This window comes from Lichenostomus cassidix, chromosome 8, assembly GCF_008360975.1.
Source record: "Lichenostomus cassidix isolate B80296 chromosome 8, HeHo_3.0, whole genome shotgun sequence".
NCBI lineage: Eukaryota > Metazoa > Chordata > Aves > Passeriformes > Meliphagidae > Lichenostomus > Lichenostomus cassidix.
This window is the reverse complement of record NC_139489.1, coordinates 11448534-11463696: the sequence shown is the minus strand read 5'-3', so window position 1 is coordinate 11463696 and position 15163 is coordinate 11448534. Positions and strand designations below refer to the sequence as shown.

At 35.9% G+C, this 15163-nt stretch overlaps 1 protein-coding gene across 19 annotated transcripts in view; it reads left to right on the top strand.

The window, feature by feature from the left end:
* Nucleotides 1-15163, top strand: part of FUBP1 (far upstream element binding protein 1) — a 34774-nt gene that overhangs the window by 8890 nt on the left and 10721 nt on the right. For 4 of the 19 annotated variants that reach the window (XM_085067887.1, XM_085067893.1, XM_085067881.1 and 1 more), the window contains 7 exons: nucleotides 378-538; nucleotides 1344-1498; nucleotides 1586-1665; nucleotides 4488-4616; nucleotides 5256-5330; nucleotides 9864-10009; nucleotides 12505-12552. In XM_085067887.1, coding sequence (XP_084924013.1) covers nucleotides 378-538; nucleotides 1344-1498; nucleotides 1586-1665; nucleotides 4488-4616; nucleotides 5256-5330; nucleotides 9864-10009; nucleotides 12505-12552 — 794 coding nt within the window. Of the gene's footprint in view, nucleotides 1-377; nucleotides 539-1343; nucleotides 1499-1585; nucleotides 1666-4487; nucleotides 4617-5255; nucleotides 5331-9863; nucleotides 10010-10379; nucleotides 10520-11541; nucleotides 15090-15163 lie in introns of those variants that run through there. The other 15 variants (XM_085067884.1, XM_085067892.1, XR_014853731.1 and 12 more) reach the window with 14 other exon arrangements.

Below are 15163 nucleotides of genomic sequence, written 5' to 3'. Positions count from 1 at the left end.
GGCATTTTTGTCATTTGGGCTTCCTTACCCTCTTTATAGAGAGGTTTATATTTACTGACCCGTGTGTGTCAGTTGTTTTTCATGTCTAAAATAAATGTTTACATGAATGAAAGAAACCAGATTGTAGGAATTCTTTGCTCTTGTTTCTGAGTAGCATTCTTGTACTCTTTAATTTAGAAAAATAATTCATTTTACTAGTTTATTGCCATTAAAGCTCTATACTACACTGAAGGGGTATTTCTAAAATCGTTAGAATGTTCTTGAGTGGCTCATAAGAAGAGATGTCTTTTCAACTTCCATGCTGTTTACTTTCTCTGATTTGAACCAGTATTTTTTGCTTTAATGCACATCATAAAAACTCTTACGTTGCATTGTAGGTGGTGAAACTATTAAAAGTATAAGCCAGCAGTCTGGTGCTAGAATAGAACTTCAGAGAAATCCTCCACCTAATGCAGATCCAAACATGAAGATGTTTACTATCCGTGGAACACCTCAGCAAATAGATTATGCACGACAACTTATAGAAGAAAAGATTGGAGTGAGTTGTATAACTGGTTTTTTGTTTACTTCTACAGTTAAACAGAGCTTGAAGCACGTCTCCTTTGTGGAGACTTTTCTTTCCTTTCACTTCCCAGATTAATCAGATAATAATTTGGTAATAATAAATGGTAATCTGGATTTAAAGTAACATAAACGTAACAAAATCTTGAAATGGAAACTGTTGTTCGCTTCAAAATTATATAGTGTATTCTTTAATAACGAGTTCTTGAAAATGGCTATTTCAGACATATGTAAAATTGGGTAAATTCATAGATACCAGTGATAATGCTAAAAGCTACTAATTATGTGTTTAGTTTTTCAGTCTCAGTATGTTTAGTTAAAAGTTTTAATCCAGGTTGCACCTTCAGTTTCACTCCACTTTTGTTTACATGTGTCTGTATATCATCAAATCTACTCGTGGTTTTTTGTACCTGGTTTTAGAAGCAGGTTTAGTTAGATTTAGATGTATTGACTTGTTTTAAAACTGATAATTTCGCTAGGGTGTGGACTATTCAGTGCAGCTTGTGGAAAAAATCCATGAGTCTTACTGTAAAATTCTTCACTTCCTCAAGAAGGAACTGAAATAAATGCAACTTTTTATTACTGCCACTGCTGCCTTTAACTCTCGTCTTCAACTAGCCCTAAGCCTAATGAAACTTTGTTTTATGCAAGGAAATGTCTTTATTTAAAGACAGTCAAACCTTTTAGATTATATTCTTAGTGTAAAGATTAAATGCTTTTAAACTGCTGAAAAATTGAGAACCTCAAGATGCATTTTCATCTCTGTGCTACCCTTTTTCCAGGGTCCAGTGAATCCATTGGGTCCTCCTGTTCCCCATGGACCCCATGGTGTTGTTCCTGGCCCACATGGACCTCCTGGGCCACCAGGTCCTGGTGCTCCCATGGGACCATATAATCCAGCTCCTTATAATCCAGGCCCTCCTGGTCCTGCTCCTCAGTAAGTATTGCTGCAGCTGATTTCCTTCTTTGTAGGGTGACCCTGGGCCTGGCTTTCACTGTGTGTGTATGCCTTGATCTTTTATAGTGGTCCTCCAGCTCCATATGCTCCACAGGGATGGGGAAATGCTTATCCACACTGGCAGCCACCCAACCCACCAGATCCAGGTAAGAAATGCCACAGCTGTACTGGAGTGTGGGTATATTTCAAGTACATCCATTTTGTCCTTACAAGTAAATGCATTGTACAGTTCACTTTTGTTACACTCATTAATCTGAAAAGCTCCTATTTTTCTGGCTTTTTCTCACTGATTGTCAGTTTACTTATGTTTTGCACTTTCCATGTGTGGCTTGTGAGATGTTGAATTTTGTTACAGTTGAAATACGCTTTTTTACAAATGTTATTGATACTGCATCACTGTTTTTGATACTTTCTGGAAGTCTTTGTTCACTGATTTTGTGCAATTCAGTTTTCTTACAGTTGATGTTTTTACATAAAATTCTTTAATGAGGATGCCATTTCTTTCTCTAATAGTAAATTACTTTGTATTTTATTTTTAACAGTCTTAACTGATCTGTCTTTTACAGTTAATGCTATATGATGTTTCTAGGTTTTGTTGACCTATTAGAATTACTTTGAAGAGTCTGATGCACAAGTATATTTTGTTGAGTCCCCTTTGAAGGGATGATACCTTGGTGAATTGCTATTAATGCAGTAAAACTAGTTAGGCTTGTGTATTATGAGCTTTTGCCTGTAATAGTTTTGTATTTTCCTCTGAAACCCATCTTTGTAGAATCTGTTTCTTCTATTTCTGTTTATCGTTGTCAAGACTGGGAGTTTTTACTTAATTGCGACTTCCAAAGTTGTAGTATCCTGCTTTTCTTTAAGTTTACATCCTTTGGTTGGCCTAGAGGATATGGGGAAATGGAACATCAGCCACAGAAGGCATGGTAAGGCTAGATGCTTGAGTCTGTCGTACCTCATTTGTTTGAGGTAGAGTTTCCTCAGAACTTGAACTAAAAGATCACAATTTTATTTTTGTTTAAAATGACATAAGTGTTTTGTGATAGCCACCGTTCCTGACATAGGTTCCATTAGTGGAGAAGGGTATCACGTGTTATGTCTTTGCAAAGAGTGATCTCTGGTTTTAGCTCCCAAACTGCTCTAAAAGGTAGCTCAGCATATATTCAGTTCAGCATTTAAAAATGCCTGTTGACGTTATTTAAAAGTAGAATGATTCCAAGTGACTTAGTCTCAGCACAGCAAAAGTATTCAATGCAAAACCACTACTAAAATGTTACAGCCTTTTTCACACCACCTTGCTTTTTGTGAAGTAATTTGTCTGCTAAAGGATACATAAGAAAAAATGACAAATATTCCCTTGATGTCATCTTGATGATTCAGTAACTGTTTTTTTATAAATACTTTGTTAAAAATGTAGTGAAGTTCTCATATGTGCAGTTGAAGTTGGTATTTCTTGTGACTAGCATTTCTTTGGATGAATTTTCTACAGTTTTCACTTAGTTACTCATTTCAGTGTAACAAATGGGTTATTTTAGTATTTTTTTCAGAGGTGCTTTCTTCAGAACCATGCTCTTGCCCTTGTCACGTGAAAGTGGAGCTGGTTACTACAGTCAGATTTCTTTGGAAATTTAATGAATCCAGCTCTGTTCTTCTACTCTAGAGAAGTAGCTAAGGGGAAGAAGGCGGGGGGGACATTGAGCAATGGCTTATTTGATACATGCAGGTAACTTTAGAATACAGTACATGTTAGTTTAAATTCACTATTGTTGATGGAAGCAGTGTAATTCAAACCAGGAGGTAGTGTGTTAACATTTTTTTTCTGTATGCTGAAACTGGTGTCTGCATTTGAAGTGATTACATCTGACTTTTGTCACAGGATTTCATTTAGCATTAATTTGTTGTTGTGGATTTCTTCTTGAATGCCTTTTTCAGGGGATTTCTTCATTTTCCATTACTCACTGCCTTACCTGTTCTGTGTTTGGGGAGGATTCTATTTCCATTCCCATGTATAGCTATCCTAAAGTATCAGTTGTGTCCATGTTCTTTTGTGAAATTCTCTCTTCAGTTGGCTGCATTTCTTTGCAGATAGTTTTCTTTTTTAAGACTGCAAATATTGTTTGCAAATATATGCTGGTTGCATAAAACATATTATGTTCTCTAATAGTAGATTTTCAGGTATTGTGGATTCCCAGTCTGGTAATTTAATCAATTTGTGATTCAGCAAGAATAAGCCATTCCTAAAGGTTATATGTGAAAAACAGAGAAATAAAACTCTAGGAAACTGCATCATTGGCCTACCTAGATGTAGATAAAAATAAGGAACCGTGGAAATAGCTGCAGAAGATGCAACTGTTGCTATTATTTTTTATACTTAGAAGCTGTAAGTAAACAGTGATGCTTAATAGCCATCTGTGGGGATTCAGGTTCTTAAAATGCTGTGTGTTTCTTTATTTTACTGTTACCTTAAAGTTTAACTGACAAGCATTGCAAATGCCTAGTAAGTTTTGTATTCTTCTGTTTCAGAAATATGTATTTGGCATGCCTCCTGCACCGGTGCCAGTGTCATTAGCGTGAGGTTCTAACAAAAGTAAAACCACTGAAATTGTTTGGTGCTAGAATGATCCATTGCTGCTACCGTTTATTAACATAACTGTTTAAATACATTTGCAAAATCTTTTTTCTGTTTATCACATGTAAAATTAATAAGTGGCATTGTAGTGGTAAGGGTTCGAAAGTTATTTTATCTCACCAGCTCTATGAAAGTACACTTTGTACAGTACATTGGTCTAAAAACTGATCAAAAGTTTATGCCAGAAAGAAAAAAATACTTAAAGGATGTACACGTATATTTTAGATGGATTTTTCCTTGGAGGAAAATAAGAATGCCTAGGACAGGATTAATTGAGGACAGCATTCTGTTCATGGTAGTACTACTTTTTTAAATCCTTATGTTCTGTTTTCATAGGTAAGCCAGGAACAGATCCCAATTCAGCAGCGTGGGCAGCTTATTATGCTCACTATTATCAGCAGCAAGCACAGCCACCACCTGCAGCCCCTCCTGGTGGACCAGCTACAACCCAGACTAATGGACAAGGTAGCTATTGAGTGAAATGGACACATTTCTCATTGCTGGAGGTGTACATGCCCCCATTATTTTTTATTGGTATCTTCGTATATGGGCTAAATTTGTTTAAAGTAGCTGGGGTTTTTTTGAAGACTACTGCTTATAGCCTTCATTATTGCTTTTCATCATTTTAGCAGTAATAAGAGTAATGTATTTATCTTGAAATATACTCCAAAGAAAATCTTGTTGCAATGTGGGCTGACTTAATGACTACATGGAGCAGTCATAAATAAAAATTTAATGAGCTAAGCTGTTGACTGGCATTTGCTTAAACAGTTGCATCACTTCCAGTGGGTTTAGGACAATTACAGCTGTGGTATTTGGTTGTGTTATTTTAACTTTTGTGCCTGGGTGAGACTTACCACTTGGATTTTGGTATTTTGTATTGCTAGTAGTATGCATTTCCTGAATCTTGAAAACATGTCTTTTTTACTAATACTTTACTACTAATAGCTTACTACTAATTTGTAGTTGCTTGTACCATGGAAGTTTACAGTGTCAGATTTGAGTGATATCATGTGGGACTGTTACTGAAAAATTCAGTTGATTATTTGGATTTTGTGTGAACCTTCTGGTAGTCTTAGTTTGACTATTTTTAATGTGATTCAGGAGATCAGCCAAATCCAGCACCAGCAGGGCAGGTTGACTATACCAAGGCCTGGGAGGAGTACTACAAAAAAATGGGTAAGTGTGCAGGTGTTTATTTGTTGTTGCATTGTAGAATGTTTCAGGAGACTTGCATATTTTGCTGGATGAGATGGGGGTTTTTACAAAAAAAAAAAAAAGCCACATGTCTTCTGAACCAAATATAGCTGAGAAACAGACTTTCATTTTGTGTTGTTTTTAGGCATTTCATGGTGTTCAGGCTAGTAATCAACTTTATAAAAATACTTCCAAACTTAAGGAGATGTCTTTAATCATTGGGAAACAACATTTTTTAAATATTTCAATTTGAGTATTTTAAAGTATATTTCCTAAATTTTGAAGTTCAATCTGCTTTATGAAGCTGTTGTTTTGCTTGTTTGGTAGTTGTTTCCTAGTACTCTTAAGATTACATATAATTTTTTTCCTTGTAACTTGCTTTTTGTGTTCCAGGTTTCTAAAGCATCGTAATTAGCTTTCATTTATACTGTGCCCTTTTTCAAATAGCATTTGTTTTGCAGCACTCCAGTGCTGTGTTTAAATTGCAGGATATATGTTGTTGGTAGCTTTTTTTAATAAAAATTAAATTAATGTGCTGGTTAAGTTGATGATTTCATTGTCTTCTGTATAAGGAAAGGAGTGTATGGTTTATGTGCTGGTAGAAGTTATCATTACCTTTTAAATCATGGTAATGTGCTGCAGGTCAGTGTTGTGTCTGTGCTGTCCTGCCGTGGGTGCTGTAGGTGGTGCAGGTCTGGACACTGAGCACCAGTGGGCTTAGGAATGCCAGTGCTTCCGTGGTATCCCTGACCAGACATCCAGCAGCATTTGGTTTGAGATATATCTTTGTTTGCATGGGAGGGTTTGGTGGCTATTTAGCCATTTTCCAGCTGCACTCAGTTTTCTCATGAAATATTAAAAGCATTCAGATTTAAGATTAGTAACATGCTTAATTCCTCTTACCAGCCTTGCACTATATTGTTAATTATTTGTCAAGACATAACTGTTCTTTATTTTGGCACAGCGTAAGTGATGTTGTGAAACAGAAAATACATAGAGATTATTTATTTCAATAATTGTTTATCAGGCTTAAGGGAATTACAGCTCCCAAACACAAAATTTCTAAAATGTGATAGGCCTTTCCATTTTTCTTCTTCCTGGTTCATTTAGCAGTTTCTTTTCAATTTACTGTCTGTGTTAGTTTACCTTAAATTCTAAAATGCAAAGTTGTGGGTGGTTTTCGCTGTTCTTTTAAAATAATGTCATTTGTTGGCAGGGGCTCTGCAGTCTTTCTGATATGCTATCTTGGAAAGCAAAATCTGGGTTGCAGTAGTCTTGCACTTATGCTGATTAAATAGTAGGTAGTTATAAGGTGTTGGGATAGAGTTTATCGGAGCAGTTCCAAAGGGAAGTGTGAGCCAAAAAAGTATATTGCGAGATGAAAACAGTTGCTCTTAAAAGGCAAAATGTTAAAAAAAGCCAAAACAAATAAGAAGAAAAACATGAAGGCAGTTCTCATCCTAATTTTTATTTTTAGTTTTGATTGAGTTCTGTGCATGAAGGAGAGCTGTTGGTGTCTGGACCTATATAACTTGACTGTGTAAATCATGAGAACTTTTTGCTGCCGAATCTTGATGTGTTAGATACCATTTCTCTTAAGATCCACTTAGAAAAGAGGAATTCAGCCGAAGTTGGTGAAATGCTAAATGGTGGTGGGTTTCCCCACCTCGTTAATGAGAATGTTAAACAGCTGAAGATCTGATGGACAGGAAGGCTGTCCAGCAGCAAGTTCATGTTGTCTCCAGGCTCTCCAGTACGGTTTGTGCTTCCTATAGAATTGTAATCTTCTGTCGCATTAACTTGTGCTAAAGGATGGGAATTAAAAGTCACTTGCTCTCTGATCACTCAAATTTCTCACAGCACAGATACTTCCCAAAAAATCGTTAGGGAGAAATGAACTAAAGGGAAACTCAGGCTTGTTAAACCAAATCGGTTCTGGTTTTACTGTTGAAAAGTCTTGATAATCCCTATGGCAAGGTTCTGAGGGTAGCAGTGCTGAGCTGAACCAGTTGCCTGTGATATTGCAGTTGGTGTTTTGGGTTTTCTCATACTTAATCATGGACGAGTGATCTGAAAGTCGTTTCCATATATTGTGGGCTTGAGGAGAAGTTAAAGAATTCCATAATAAAATAATGGAAGTGTTTTTTAAAAGATTCCTCAGCATGGTTGTGGGAAAGAAGAAACAAAACAGTTTTCTCTCATTAGATTCACCCTTGATGGTGTTGAACTGTAAACTCTGCTGCTGTTACCTTTCTCAGCCCTCCTTAAAGGGGAGGTGTTTTGTGTTTCTCATGTTTCCTTTGTATGGAGTTTATCAGTCTTATTCCTAAGTGTTCCCATTAAATTTGGATATTAATGAGCAGGTGCTGCTTCAGTGCAGCTTCTACACTTTAGGGAAGTTTTGATTAAACTGCTGAATTTCTTGTGTAGGTTCAGAACTACTCACAGTACTTAGTAGGGAAATGGTGCACATGAAATACCCATTTCAGGACAGAAATCCAGTGTGACATTTTTGAGTAGATGTTACATTTCCTATATTTGATTTATTACTTGAATTCCAGTGCTGCCTTGCCATAGTTGGCTGAATGTCCAAAGATTTTCAGGTTGTAATGTACAAAAAATCCCTTATCTTTGACATTCAGTTGTTCCGAAAATAATATGTAAGTATAGTTATTATCTCTAAGTAATGGTGAACTTGGGATAATTTGTAACCATATTAAAGATAGTTTTTGTTAAAATAATTGATAAGTGTAAATTGCAAGTTGTGGAAAATTACAAATTACAAGTTATAAAATGAGGTAACAGCTCTAAAGATTTGAAGAATTTTAAGTTTTTCTAGACATTTCTTTATAAGCCGAAATAAAACATGAGTAGAATTTTATAGCTCACCTACAGTGTAAGTGGAAAAACTATGTAAGTTGTAAAGGCAGTTGGAAAATGGAAGATTGTATTTTGATGGCTTTCAGGATAGTGCTTTGCCAAATACACATTGTCTGCTCACACTTCATGTTTTTGAGAGGACTGGAAGACTACACATGTGTAGGAGTAGTGTGAACAGCGAGGATTCTTCACGTGAATTTTCTTTGTTGAAGTATTTTTCAAAACTAAACAAAACGAACCTTCTGTCTGATATCCTAGAAAACACTTCATCAGAATTTTTGATACTCATGTTCCTCAGAAGGTTGCTCAGTGGTCTTGTATTCAAATAGGTGAGGTGGTTTCAGGTAGGATTGAAAACTTTCAGCCTTCACCATGTGGAAGCTGCCCCTTTTTGTTCGTAGCAGAATAGACAGTTGGGTACACATAGAATTGTACAGGGTGCAGCAGGTTTGCATTTTGCCTGGGTTTGTGTACTGTAGGGTGATGGGATATGGTGGTTTGGTTTTCTTGGGTTTGGAGGTTTTTTTCTAGTATCTTGGAAAAGCCTTGCACAGGTGGTGGGGTTTTGGTAGTATCTTAATCCTGACTGAAGGACTTCTGATTTGAAAAATAACCCTCTAAGAGTGTAAATCAAAAGTGTCATGGTTTGGAACCAAAGTTCTGGTTTGGAAGTTTAGGAAACTTCAGATGAAGCACTATGTATAAAACCCTTCGTCTGGGTGCCTGCAAGTGTGTGTGGACAGATGTTTAGGAAGTGCATAGAGAGTATTGCTTTGCTTAGAGTTTTGTACATTTTGCAGTGGTAACTGCAAAAATACCTCTCAGAAATTGTAAAGGTAGTGGTACTAAGACCAGGTGTAGTTTATGTTTCTGAAGTTGGGGAAAGAAGGAAGTAAAGATGTCTGTGACAAGTGTCCTGTGGAAGAACAGTATGACTGAAAGGTTGGCTGTAGTTTTCTTTGATTGGTTTGCTTGTATTTTTAATATGCTGAAGAATCCTTCTGTGTTAGTCTGTCACTGTTAGGGATTTTAGTCTGTCAGTTGTTTTTGTTGAAAGGAGCAGTAGTTCTGAGCTGTCTGGGAGAATGTGTTTGTATGTGCTCTTGTTTCCAGAGGATTGGAACGCTTGCAAAGTGTGGTAGCAAGTTTTAGGACTGTATTCTGTGCTGGAGGAAATGTTTGCAAAAATTAATGCTCTTTTTGAAAAATGTAACCTGCAATAACTTTGTAATTGGCATGAACACTGCTGGAATTGGAGTAATGTATGAATTAGCATCTTCTGCGCTAATGAATGCAGTCTGTAAAATAAGACAAAATTAGCTGAGGTGGATTATAAAAAGTTTTGCCTCTTAGTGTGTTTTTAAATGCTACTGTTGTTTAGGTCAGCAGGCTTTAAACGTGATTCATGGCTTTGAATCAAGAGGCAGAAAAACCTGCCCTTACGGTTGCTCTATTTTGCTTTACATGGGAATCATTGCATTAAAATAATAGGATGAGTGTTTAGGCTGAAAAGCCACAAGTTTATTCAAAAGCCTTGGAGGAATATTGCTAGGTAATGTTCATTAGGTGCTGAGGTCTCGAAATTTTCTCATTTCTATTGCAACAACAAAGCTGTGTAATTTTAATTCCTTGCAGGTCAAGCTGTTCCTGCCCCTGCTGGGGCTCCTCCGGGCGGTCAGCCAGATTACAGTGCAGCGTGGGCTGAGTACTACAGGCAGCAGGCAGCGTACTACGCTCAGACAAGTCCACAGGGAATGCCACAGCATCCTCCAGCACCACAGGTACAGTCTTAAAGTGGTTTTTGGCTGGCTTCCGTCTCAGTGGTTGTAGATATTTTTTTGCATGTCTCCTGCTTTGTTCCTTTGGAGTATGCATCTTTTTTTCTAGCACAATAGCTATCAGAATAATTAGTAGATGACTTCGTTTACCTGATAACTTGAGTTCTGTATCTATCCATATGTTTGGTGATTGTTTTTTTTTTTTTTTTAAAAGAAAAACTTTCTCCTCCCAGGGTTTTGAAAACCATGCAAGAAGCCACCACCATTTACATTAACCAATTTTTCTTTCTTAAAGGCTTCACTCCTGAGTTAGCTCGATTTAAAGGATTTTCTTTAACTTTTTGTGTATCTCTTATGTATCTCTTCTGCACAGGGCCAATAATAAGAAGTGGACAATACAGTATTTGCTTCATTGTGTGGGGGAAAAAACCTTTGTTAAATGTATGGATGCAGACGCCTTGATGAAGATCTTAATTTTGGTTAAAAAAATAGTGTTTTTGAAAATGTACAAAATATCTATCACTACTGATAGGAGGTAATATTTCTGTGTAGAAATGAAAAAATGGTTTGTTTTTAGTATTAGTGTAGATGTACACATTCCAGCAAATGTATTTGCAATTATGTGGTCAATGCTTTGTGATATAAATGTACTTTTTCAATGTATACTTTATCACTTTTAAAATGCCTGTTTTGTGCTTTACAATAAATAATATGAAACCTCCTGTGTCGGTAAGTTGGATATGTGGGTATATGCAGAATTATAGGATTGATTTGCAACGCTGAATCAAGGTACCTGTACACAAATGAGTTGGGTTTTTTTTTCCCCCCTCCTAAACCTTGTTGAGTTTAAAAACTTGTTGTTAGCATGTTTTTCCCCTCTTGCAGAATAGCTGTAGATGGAGGATCTCTTTCATTCATTGTATTTTGCTGCCTAGCACCAGTAATCTTGATACCTTAATTTTCTTTCTACTTGATTAAAACTGCATGTGTTTAAGGAGATGATCTTTTGGCATACTTTTGCATTAACAGTGAAATTTCCTTTTATACATGACCACTGTTTCAGACCTGTGCAGCTGCTATAACAGATAACTTTTGTTTTTAATTGAATACTTCAAAACTGTTCCTGCATAACTATTTTACGGATTTTTTCGGACTAGTTATAAAACTTGCTTTAAGTGTAATGTGCTTAAGCCTTCAGTTTAAAGTAGTCCACTTCAAATTCAGTGTAGAAAAGTCAATGTGGTAATGCATAGTAGTTACAAAAATTGCGTCTGTCCTTAAAACGCTGTTTTGTTTGAGTGATGGGAGTGGTTGAGAACTTCCTGCAGAGCAGTTAACTTCTCTTTTTGTAAATATTCAAGTATTTGAATCAACTGATTATTTTTTATATATACTTGGAACTTCTTATTGCTCTAATGCTCATACTGAAAAGCTGATTCTCTTGAAATCCTGTGTTTGCTCTTTGCATATTTATTGGCTCTTTGCATATATTAGACTACATGCACTACAGTCTGTCTTGCCATTGTCTGTTGAAGTGCAGGTTTGATCCAGCCAGTATAGAACTAGCTCTATAGGGGTGAGGAGGACTGTGCTGTGTATCATCCTTGATTGTTCCTTCAAGGAGCATTGCACTGTAAGTACATCAGAATGACAAATTGATGAACTGCAACAGTATCTTTTTGTCAATGTTCCACATAATGCAAATGCTGTACTTGTGTGATATTATGTTGGAATACAGTGCTGGTATCTTAGGAGATCATAATTGCTTCTTAATTCAGAAACGTAGGTTTGCTTATATATATACATACACACAATATGAGTTTTGTGGTAAGTATTCCTGAAACTTCCAGCAATAGCTAAAGAAAATCATGTGTCTGTTTATCTGAGTAAGTTTTTTTTCATTAGTACTCCTGAGATAGCTGTCATTCAGTGTTTTAAAGTATGCATATCATAACATTGAAGTCTCTGGAACCACTTGTTAGACAGAGTTGTCTTTGTCTTCAGATAGTTTGCAGATATGTAGTGATGTTAGGTATGTTTTAAATAATTCTATAACTTCTAATTGCTTTAATTTTTGGAACACCATGTTGTTGCTTTGAGAATAAATTTTTTTAGGGTGGCTGCACAGAGAAGTAAAAGTTAAGGCTTGAAAATTGAAGTAGTTTTTTCAGGTAATCAGCAATGTGTGTATTGTGCTGTAGAAATAGAAGGACTTATTTTTATCCCTTTTAAAATTAGGAATTATGCTGGTAGCTTGAAAAAGGCTAGGACAGTATTTGCTATCTTTAGTGTAGGGTATTAAGTTTATTAGTTCAGATATTTTGCATGGTATTTTGTAGATAACCTTACAGAATGGTGCATTTATTATGTACTAAACTGAGCAAAATTAAATTCACTGGATTCTTTATCATTCACAAAATGGAGGCTGTTGATTTTGATTCATTTAAGGTATAAAATCTTTATTAATTGCAAACAGTGCAATTATTTATACTTCACAGTGCCTTCCCAGACCTTCCACCTTAGGTTCTGCTGCAAAAAAGCAACAGGTAAGCACAACCTAAGGAAGTATATAAACTAATATATTTCAGTACATTAATGTTGTCCCTGTGAGATCTTTGTGGTTGTGTATTGAAAAGCAATCTGCTGCTTCCCCAAATGCATTGTTACTTCACGGTTCCATTTGAGTGGAAAATCTTAAGTTTTTAAACAACTGTTTATATTTCTAGGTAAATATGTATTTTTTTCTTTTTATTTTTTCTTTTTTTTTTAGAAAAGGTTATTAGATTGCAGTAATTGAACTTGATCAGAATAAGTAATTTTTGTTATTTTGCCTCAAATAGATAATTGTTGCAATTAAAGAATCAAAACCTTTAAAATATGCAGGAATTGCTTTGGTTAGAAATGTCAACAGCCTTCACAATGTTTTTTTTATAATAGGGCACTATTCCCACTTAAACCATAAGACCTAAATGTGAAGAATGACTTCTTGTTGTTATCATTGAACTTGATAACTTGTCTTAACAGTTATAGTGTGTTAGTGGAATCTTTAGATAACTCAGTTTGCTTATTCATACTTGATATGGTAGGAAAAGAGATTTTGGAGTTTGAGATTAGTATGTTTTAACTGAAAAAGCATAAGCACCAGTTAAATCTTTACAGTACAGCAAATGATATTTTATTGCTATAGCAGTCAGTGTATCTTGTTTCTTGATACTTTTAACTGAATTGCTGAATATTTTGATAGTATAAAATGTTATATGTCTTACAGACGGTCTGGTACAGGTTTTTGTTCTGAGTTTTTGGTGTTGGTTTTTTTAGCTTAACATAAAGCAGCATCTCTTTGGTTTTTTGTTCATTATTCTGTTTCTAAAATGTGCTGCTCCTCTTTCAAGTCCTGCTTATCTGTACATCTAAGAAAAATATTCAAAAATACTGCCTTCATTTTCACACACAGTGCTGAAGATGCTGCAAGCACCAAATCATAGCTCATAGAATCAGGTCCTGAGATAGTTACTACCAGTAAAGAGGAATCCTTTGAGTGTATGCCATTGGTGAGCCGATGAGCATGGACCATAGAAGGGCTCCATGTAGAAGGTAAAATTGGCAAAAGCATAACAGATTTGAAATGTATCCCATACATAATGATGTAGGGTATGATTTTTGTTTTGATCACTTTTCATTCTTTAAAGTATTCTTTGTTTGACCATAAATGTTCCATAATCTGTTAAGTTTTTTAAACTGTGATTTAATAATATAAACCATCTGTTTTACTTTATATTCTTCTAAACAGCCAAGCTAATTTTTGAACTGAATTAATAGTTGTGCTTCAGTTTCTCAAGCCACTTAGTATTTCATCTGTAGTTTAACATGTGACTTCATTTTTGATGTGAGAAGAGGGTAGGTGTGTACCATTTGAATTTTGATACTGTGAATTTAGTGTGGGGTTGAGTCATTTGTTCACTTCCTTTTTACATGGTACTTTTTCCTTCAACTGTTACTCCTAAAACATCTTGAACAGTCTTTCAATTGTTAATTTAGCCTGTGGGAGGAGATAGAGAAGAAAAAGCCACGCAGTGTATTGGGATGTTGCTAGTGTGTGGAAGGTGAGATGTTCTTGTGCGTAGCATTTGAGGTGTATTGGCTTCCAGCTTTCTCACTGCTGGGCTTACAGGCATGCTGGTTTGTGCAGAGCATAGTGTTAGCAACTCTGTCTCCAAACTCATGGTTCCTGGGAGAACAGTACATTACTGAGTTAACCACGAGCCAAAAAGATAACTGGACTTCCTTAGAAATGCAGTGAACTTGTCCAAAAGGTGTCTTGAAATGTTTCCTGCTTACCCTCACCCCTTAGTGAACCACAATGAATGTGAAGAGTAAGAAAAGTTTAAACAGAAGTATAATGTTCCAAGTAGGAAGAGCATTTTCATATCACTTTCTGCAGCCTAGAGTTTATTAGGACATGGAGTAAAGTACCAGGTGGATATTCTTTAGTGTAGCTTAATTATAAGTCATCTGTTTCACTTGTCCGGGCAGACAGGATCATGATTCACTTGCACAGCCTATCTTGAAGTATTTCATCTTTTTACTAGTGAAATTTCATTGGATATGGTAGAAACTGTTTCTCCCCTGTTCTCTTCAAAAGTAATTCCTAAGTTTTCCATTGCATGCTAAAAGCTTTTCCATTTTGCTTTTTTTCTGGAAGTGGGGGGAGGAAGGGAGGACTGGGCTTTTCAGAAAGCATACAATTGACAGGATTCCCTCTTCCCTAGTAATAGCTTATGAAACTCTTGTGTATGCACAAATATTTCTCTTGCGTGCATGTGAAATGCCTTTTCGTCCTGAGAAAAGTGTTCTCTGCAGAAACTACCCGTGTGTAAACAGAAGATTGGCTTTAAAAGGCAACTGTGATGGGAACAGTGTCTTAGGGAGATGCAGCTTGGACTTGAGGTAAATTGAATGCTTTACAAAAATGTGGTTTTGAGCTTGCATTGACATTGTATGTAATATGGGTACACATTAACTGTATAATGGTTTTTGTATGGTTTTTCTCAATAAATGTAAACTGATGAATAATAATAACAAATGTTTTTGTCTTTTTTATGCTCCTATCCCTGCCTTCATTAGTTTGAAATAACAGGTTCAGAGGAAAAATATTGT